The 8364-nt window shown below is 39.7% G+C and overlaps 1 protein-coding gene across 1 annotated transcript; it reads right to left on the reverse strand.

Moving 5' to 3' along the window:
• Positions 1-338: 338 nt before the first annotated feature.
• On the reverse strand, positions 339-8116 carry pdk2a (pyruvate dehydrogenase kinase 2a). The gene is made up of 11 exons (XM_067576067.1): positions 7921-8116; positions 6855-6996; positions 6276-6347; positions 5857-6041; positions 4599-4688; positions 4323-4400; positions 3836-3912; positions 3644-3742; positions 2431-2541; positions 1960-2073; positions 339-1793 (listed from the first exon to the last, which is right to left on the reverse strand). The coding sequence occupies exons 1-11, from the start codon at positions 8036-8038 to the stop codon at positions 1650-1652; spliced, it is 1230 nt and encodes a 409-aa protein (XP_067432168.1). The 5' UTR covers positions 8039-8116; the 3' UTR covers positions 339-1649.
• Positions 8117-8364: the final 248 nt, after the last annotated feature.

Raw genomic sequence — 8364 nt, forward strand, 5'->3', positions numbered from 1 at the left:
TTTGCAGACATAAATCTGACTGTGTGGTCATGTACGCAGTAAAGATTTTTTTTTGTTTGTTTGTTTGAGGGTCTGGTGATGGAATGGCTGCAGGGTTGAGTTGCTGAACTTAATCTCATCACCAGTTTAAGAATAGATCCTTTAACACTGATGCAAAAGCTCTCCACACTTTGTTTACTTCTCTCATCATTTCCCTTTTTTGTCCCACTCATCTGCTATCCAAACTGAAGAGAAAACAACACTACAGGGATCCTCAACTGGCAGATATAATCAATCACCTAATCAACTATCTAATCTTACACACACAGGACGCAGGATAAAACAACACAGGAGGAGCGTTTTGTACTGAACTTGTTCTAATTTATTATTTGGATTGTATTTACAGTATTTACAGTCATTTCAGTCACAAAAACTGTAGCTATAAAAATAACCTTTCACATACTGTATGATTAAAGATCAATTTACAAAAGAAAATGTTCATATTTTTAACACATGGACCCAATGGACATTTTTTTTCTTCATATGGCACAGTATAATAAATGATGTGAGACTGGCCTTACCTTAATGGATCACAAACCAGTAGAGAACTCAAACATGACATGCACTGCCTTCTTGTGGTTTAATAATAACACCGGCCTCCACTGAACTCACCAAACAAGCCAGACAGACGGACGCTTTGCCGGCTGCGGTATATCAGATAGAACTTGGGCCCTATGATACTGTAATTTCAGGACTCTTTATCTTTATAATTTATGCAAATGAATGCACAGAAAAGAGCAGATTACATTCAGCCTGGTCCAGAAAACTGATATTAAAGATAACACTGTATCTTATCAGTCAATACTGTAAATACTGTGGTAACATTTTTAAGGCTGAAATTTCAAAAACCTGAACAAACATCCATGCAGACAAAACCACTCAACTTCAAAGTCCTACATTTGTTCAGATCTGTAGATCCGACAGTCTATAAAAATCAAACGAGGAGCACCACTGGCGTCATTTTAAATAGTTCAAGTATTTTAATGAAATGATCCTTTGGGTGAGGTTGCTACTGTAAGGCCTGGGTGACATTTCTGGGTCACTTTCAATTGTTCAACAACAGGTCCTCCCCTGTTCCGCTGACTACCTCCATATCTCCCTTTTTCAAACATCTGCTATAACATTATAGCATGTCTTAAACTGGAAAACTGAAACCCTCCTCTGTTACTCTTCACCTGTCATCTCATATTCCCTCATATTTTTTTTTTTTAAAACACCCATAACATGTCGGGTGCTGCCTCTGTGTCTCCCTACCTGCACATGACTCCGGGCTGCTTGTCCACACACACACACACACTCCCAACTGAAGCTAAGTGTATTTCAACCACCTGTCCAAAGGTCTCAGAGGTGAGTATTCTCTGTTAGTAGCTGTTTTCTATTTGTATATTTTCTTATTAACAACCCAAAAAAGACAACAGGGAATGAAAACAACATGCTACTGCTAAAACTGAAATGTAAGAGGACACTTTGTCTGCTCCGGTCTGGAGATGATTCTCAGTGGTAAGAGCTTCGGTGCCTGTCTGCCTTGGTAGATGATGACATGGGAATACAAAGATATTCTGGAGGCTTCATGTTATGTAGGCTCGAAGCACCAGGCCTAGAGGACATTTTCACTTGGCCACCTTATAGTTGCGCAGATCCAGGGGCTCTTTACTGGGTATGCACCAGTCGTCAGCCTCTTGGCTCACTTTGTAGTTCTTCAGAGCAGTTTTGTTGTACACCGGCAGCCTCTCGATGGAGTCTGTAGACAGCGCCTGGGGGGGGGGGATGAAAAGACATAATTACAAATGGCCTGCCACACTTGGCTCCACAGGTCTGCAGAGTTCGGTAACATGTCATAAAGCATTTTTATGTGGCGCAGACTTCCAAACTCTCGTTGTCTTGTCACAGTCTCATGCATCATCACTATGTTTGGCTCACCTTCAAGTAGATTACAGCATCTGTGCCGTAGCCCTCCATGGAGTAGAGCTGCAGGTCCCCCTGGAAGTACTTGGCGTAGAGACGAGAGATGGGCAGACCGTAGCCAAAGCCAGCCTGCACAGACAGAGGATGATCAAGGGTTTAAGAAGGCTTTGTTCTCTGTCGCACTGCAAGCAGCAGCAGCGCTCTTCCATGGAACAAACAGGTCTTTTGTCAAGTTTGCTTTGTTTATTGTAGGTCACTCATTTAGAAAAAAAAAAGGATGCCAGGATTTCAGTCTTTAAATAGAAAACAGAGGCTAAATAAAAGTTTTAATGAGCGTTTATTTTGGTTCTTGTGGGCTGTGCAGAAATGCAACCAAATGACATATGGTGCAATTAACGGTCTTTTTGCCTCTGCCATTTGTTTGTCAATACACGTAGGAGTGCATAAATGAAATCCCACCATCTCACCGCCTGTATCTCTACTTACCAACGGAGGTCGTGTGTGCTGTCCAATCTGTGGAGCGGGAGCGGTGGAGTACATGTAGCTGAAAAGGTTTTCAATCCGACGAAATGGGACACCGCCACCCTTGTCACTCACCTACAGTCAGGAGGGCAGAAATAGAGTGGTACAGTCAGGAGAGAGACATAGAGAGAGGGTGATGTGAGGTCCTCGAACATTGCTGAGCCATAAAAAGGTAGAGATGATGCCTGCCTGTCGTCAACACTTAAGCTCAACTGAGGGGTGGAAGCTAACGGGGCTTCTGTTTGTTTACTCCACATATAGTCGTGATAAAGGTGAAGAGGGCCTGTCCGAGTGCGGTAGAGGAGGTACACCAGAGGAAAAATAACAGGGGGAATCTAGTACCACACTGACACAAGTTCAGACATAAAAGATGTACGGAAAATAACAGCTATTTTTGTCATTTTAACTATACTAACTAACTAATTGCTGCTGAGGGTGGTGAAAGTGAACCAAAAACAGTAAAGTTGAGGGCTGTAAATACCAAAACAATTAGCTGAAAGACGCTTAAATACTCTGTAGCGCTGAAGACTCATTGATCCATTGTCATCTCAGATTCTGATCAGTGCAGCTATAAGTCTTAAATTTCAGGTGTGAAAGTGACAACAAGAAGACTTGTCTTGGTAAGACGTGAGTAGGTTTAAAGGGCTCTCTGAGCATTAAGTCACACACACACTTCTCATCTAGTTTATCTTATCAGAGATTAGTAGCTTTGCTTGCCAGAAGGCGCTGTGCTTAATTGAGGGAGAAGTTGTTACATAACTCGGTTTATAGGAAGATACGGGTGGCGATGGTGGGGAAAAAAAGACGATACCTTCAGCTTTAAAAGCAAAGGCATACAATATTTTGTGTGCAATGAATGAATGGCTGTATAATGGATTTATTTAATAGTAAACTCGTGCGACGCTTGACATGTGCTGGTTCACCGAGGGCTTACAAACATAAAAACGCACCTACGTTCCCATTCGCTCCTACAGGCAATTTTAAAGCTGCTATTTTTAAGTATGTGAACATTATGTGAGGGAACTCCTGGGAGCAACCTGCACAGACACAAACACAACATGCAAAAACAAAATCACATAAGGACCTCGCTGTTTTGGTGACAACCGCTGAGTCACTCTTTCAGCATTTACTGAAATAACCGCTGCGATTTTTCCAAAAGCTGTAATTTGCAACCCACCTTAATTGACATGTCCTCTCCTCCGAGAGACACCATGACTTGAATGGGCGGGAGATTGTTGCTGCTCTCGTGGGTCTCGATGGTAGCCCTCATAGCATTCTGTAAGGAAGATGTAACATAGTCTTTTAAAGCATTTTCAGTTTTATTTGAGTTTAATCTGTATATGATTCAGAATTATAGGGTATGTCGTACCTTAAAGAGCTCAAACAGCATGTGATAAAGGTGAGAGGGCACGTACACGATGCTTATTGGATGGTTGTTCTTCTTGTCTGCACAGAGACAACAAAGTGTGAGTGCCTCTTAATTCCATCCACTTCATTTATAATTCATTATCCTCGCCCACTTGTAGATGTTTCCCATCAAAAGGTAAGTTTTCTGTTCTGCACTTGTTTCACGATTGGGGAAAATGGAAAGAGTCTATGTGTCAATATTGTCTGATGCAGTCAGCCGGGTCCACTTAGCCATTACTTCAGCTTCAGTGCTATAATTAGAGGCCCCCCTCAGGTCCATCTGGCTGAAAGTGCTCATACTGTACGTACAAACACAAGGACTCGGTTTCCATTTTTTAATTTATCGTTCCTTAACAGTTTCTGAGGACTTCGGCCCCTTTGACACACTGGCATTAAAAGTGAAATTGTGTTTGTATTTAACCTGTCAGATTAAATCAATAAAAGCTTACTGTTCCTCTCTTGTACAATCAGATCAGGGGAGCAGAGATAGTACTGGTCACACAGCATCTTGGCACTCTGGAAGGCATCTAAAGGAGAACAATAAGCAATATGGATTACAGTGTAAGTAGTTCTCTCTATGCCTTGAGTAAGCCAAAAAATACTGTACAATGTTGGGTATAAAGGGTTAATTAATAGAATACGAGGATTATAAAAAAATTAGCCAAGAAAAGCAAAGAAAGTTCTTCCAAAACAAATTCTCTAAACATCCAACATTTCATATTTACCCTGAACTACATCTCCGACTTCACAGTGAGGGTCGATGCTTCCAATGGGGTTGGGCTGGATAGGGTTGGTGGCGCCATCAAAAATAAGAGCTGCAGAGAGATAAAAATGTCAAACTAAGATGATCAGAAAGCAGCATGTCATCTGTAATGAACGGATAATAAAAATTTAAGCAATAATTAGGGCCGGGTATCATTTAAAAATCAGTGCCAATATGATACAGGTTTTTGTATGAATACCAACATTATACTATTTTCAAAATCTCTCATTGAATTACTTCAAAAAAATCAGTGTATAATTTTGTATTAACATTATGTCGTTGTATAAGAATAACAAAACCATGAATTTGACAAAGCGTTCGATGCCAACTTTTGGTATTGGTAAATTTCAGCTGATGCCAAGAAAGTATTTAAATTTCTAATCTGCTGTATGTTCATAACAGAAAATAACTTCTCCTCCATGCAGCCGTAGTTTTAAAACACTACATTATCACAACGGTGATAAAATCTTTGTTCTACATGACTGATGATACTTTATCAACTCTGATTAGACACAACATCATCTGAAAGTCTTTGAGTCTATTCAGCACTACATTTCAGGATCATATAAACTAATAGAAAAAAAGGAAATGAATGCATTGGTATTGTATTGTTTTAAGCCAAATCAGATATTAGTCATTACATTGATAACTTCAGCATCAGCATCGACTATCTACATTTGTTTACATTCCCCAATTGAATGAATGTTGTACAGACTTTGTTTTTCTAACACTTCCTCACTGTCACATTTTCTAAGTATAAATTCTACGATGTGCAGTCTAATGTGACTTTAACTGCTCCCCTGGCCAGCAGCAATAACCCACATACAAATCTGTAATGGATGTGACAATAACATTTGTGAGGTGACATGTTTTGAAGGATTATTTCAGCGCAGAGATGTATTTTTCCCCGTGCTTGCCAAGAAAATAATAATGTGTGTGCACTGTATTGTAACCTCGCCTGGTCTGAAAATACTCTTCTCAGACACAATGCAGGAGCAATAAAAACTATGGTCTTATGTTTAATTTAGCTTGGAAATTTTCCAAATTTAGGGAGCAAATAGATTTGTATGTGTAGGTACAATATTCAGGAAAAGATTAAGATCTTACAGACTAGATTATCTACACAATAAATAATGAACGTCAGCTAACGACAACCATTGTTAATTTAGAAACAGAACTGTCCATTCAAGATCACCCTGAAGGTTCTGAAGGTTACTCACTGTGCTGGTTGATGAGCATGCGGATAGAGATGCGGCTCATGTAGAAGCGGTCCAGAAAGTACTGGATGTTCTGGTTGGTTACCAGATCCTGGGGGAAGGCTTCTTTGTATTCTATGATACCCTGGGCCATGGTTGGCACCACATCGTTATGTCTGTTTCTGATGGTAACCAAGGCGTCAACAAACCTGGGGAGGGAGGATATAAAGACACATTCAAAAAAGGACACAAACATAGTACATATGGGCATGAAAACAGCAGTTAAACTTCCTTTTCCTACATTAACACAATAAAATAATGAGGCTTCATTTAAATATAATAGTAAGTGCCTGATGTCTTGACTGCTGTGTCTCTCCAAAACATGAAAACTGACAAAAGTTTTGAATGAATGTGAGACTATCCAGAAAAAATTAGACACTTACTCTCCCAGGACTTTATGGTCATCAGGATTCTTGTCTAGAAATTCAAGGATTTCCATTAAACTCTGGATGTACCTGACAGAATCATAAATAAACACACACAACATTAACATATGTTATTAAATGCAAGACGACAGATAAGTGAAAGCCTGAAGAAATCTTGTCTTTTAGTCTTGGCGTGCATATTTTACTCATATTGCATTTTCACAAAGGAAGGAAAAGCAGAAACGAGGTCACGTGACACTTGCGATGAGAAACTAGGGCAAAGTTCAGAGCTGAGAGACTCCCCCGCTGCACACAGCTAGCTGGAAGGAGTACAACTTGGTCAAAGGGTGCTTTTGTGATTCCGAGCATGACGTCGGGGAAATAAAACTGTGCGACAGCATTGCAATAAACAAGTCAACAGCTGTGACTGTGAACTCGTTAGTGGTCAGAGGGTGCAAGCTGGCATCAAATGTGGTTTTATGAATGGCCACAAAGGCTGAGAGAGACACATTTGAATGTTTTGTTCTTGGTTTTGGGATAACGTTTCCATTAAACCCCGGTCACAGCAGAGTAAATAAATGATATCATTGAACTTACCAGCCCTGCACCATTTGCACAGACGGTGTTGTGACCAGTTTATCGGGCAAAAGGTTGATTTCCTTCATGATGTTTGAAAGTCTAACAGGGAGTTCTTGTCTCAAAAACACAAAGGAAGTCTTCTCGCAGGCATTGATAGAACCTAAACCAACACAGACAATAATAACTAGAGTTATTAGTTGATTAACCGATTATCAAATGTGCAGAAGATTACCTGATTAATCATTTTTTAAGGCAAAAACACCAAAGAATGTTTTCCAGTTTCTGAATTGCGAGAATCTGTGGCTTATATTGATTTGTCAAAACAAACTGAAATTTCATAGACAAAGTTCACTAAAAGAAGAAGGAAATTGATTGATAATAAGCATAATCATTAGTTGCAGCCCTACTACACTGATAAACCTGGAGGACTGAGTTTTGGACTTTTGGTCAGACAAAACAAGATATTTGAAGACATCATCTTGAACTCTGGGAAACTGTGATTGTGACATTTAGACCACAATTCCCACAAATAATGGAAAGAATAATCCTCAGATAATGAAAATAACAATTTGTTTCAATTCCAATGGCGATAATAATGATATTTTTACAATATAAACTGGATATTTGCCTTATTTTTAGCATGATATTTCTTTTTCTCAACCTTCTAAATCCCTGCATGCATGTTACAACCCTTTCAAACAAACACTTGTGTTGAATGTTTCCTCTGCACAATTTGCATGATATGATATATAATTTGCAAGCTGTTGAATTGACTTCTATTACAAATCATTAGTAAATACTGGTATGCAAAACATTTTCTCCTTCATGGTATGCAGCCTACAGATCTGACGCAATACTCTTAACTATGAGTAGTATGCTACTGCAGGCAGCCTCAGCATAACCTCCACAGAGCAGCTGTTCAATTCAAAATAATAATTCTACAAATATGCATTGCCTCGGGATGTTTTGTCACTACATCCTTTTACATTTATGTTCATATTCAAGCAGGTAAAACTGTCAGTTTCCACGTAGCTAGCTTGTTACATCAAAAAAATAGCCCATCTGAACGGAGATCAATACTCACCGAAATCGAGAAACTGCTTCATGGAGAGCGGCGAAGGAGAGAATTTAGAGAAATGCTCGATATGTTTGGGCACACTTGCCAAAGCGGCATTTTTCATAATGAACCTAACGAACTTCATTATTACTGTGGATGGTCGCTGCTCTTGTGTGGCCAATGCTCCAACTGATCAAACCTGAACCTGTTAGCAGGCTGTTAAAAACAAGGGAGGCCACTGTGAGAAAGTAGCCCGAACCAGCCAATAGGAGGACAGGATTTTTATTTACGTTTCAGACTGGCCAATAGAAATCTCCAGGGGGCGGGATTAGTGATGTTTAGGTGCTGCCTGTCTAGAATCTCCTTCAGAGAGGGGCATCTTTTTTTCCACCTTTCATTATGTAAAGGGTGATTAACTGATTAGTCATCAAACAAACATCCACCTAAATGTACAAACATGCTAATTAGAGG

This window comes from Thunnus thynnus, chromosome 20 (genome assembly GCF_963924715.1).
Source record: "Thunnus thynnus chromosome 20, fThuThy2.1, whole genome shotgun sequence".
In the NCBI taxonomy this organism is placed as follows: Eukaryota; Metazoa; Chordata; class Actinopteri; order Scombriformes; family Scombridae; genus Thunnus; species Thunnus thynnus.

Excerpts from the sequence above, each read along its gene's own strand:
- pdk2a (XM_067576067.1), bottom strand. The coding sequence starts at position 8,038 with ATGAAGTTCGTTAGGTTCATTATGAAAAATGCCGCTTTGGCAAGTGTG. Across the intron at positions 6,997-7,920 it reads GAAGCAGTTTCTCGATTTCG|GTTCTATCAATGCCTGCGAG; the intron begins GTGAGTATTGAT and ends GTGTTGGTTTAG. Across the intron at positions 4,689-5,856 it reads CATGCTCATCAACCAGCACA|CTCTTATTTTTGATGGCGCC; the intron begins GTGAGTAACCTT and ends ATCTCTCTGCAG.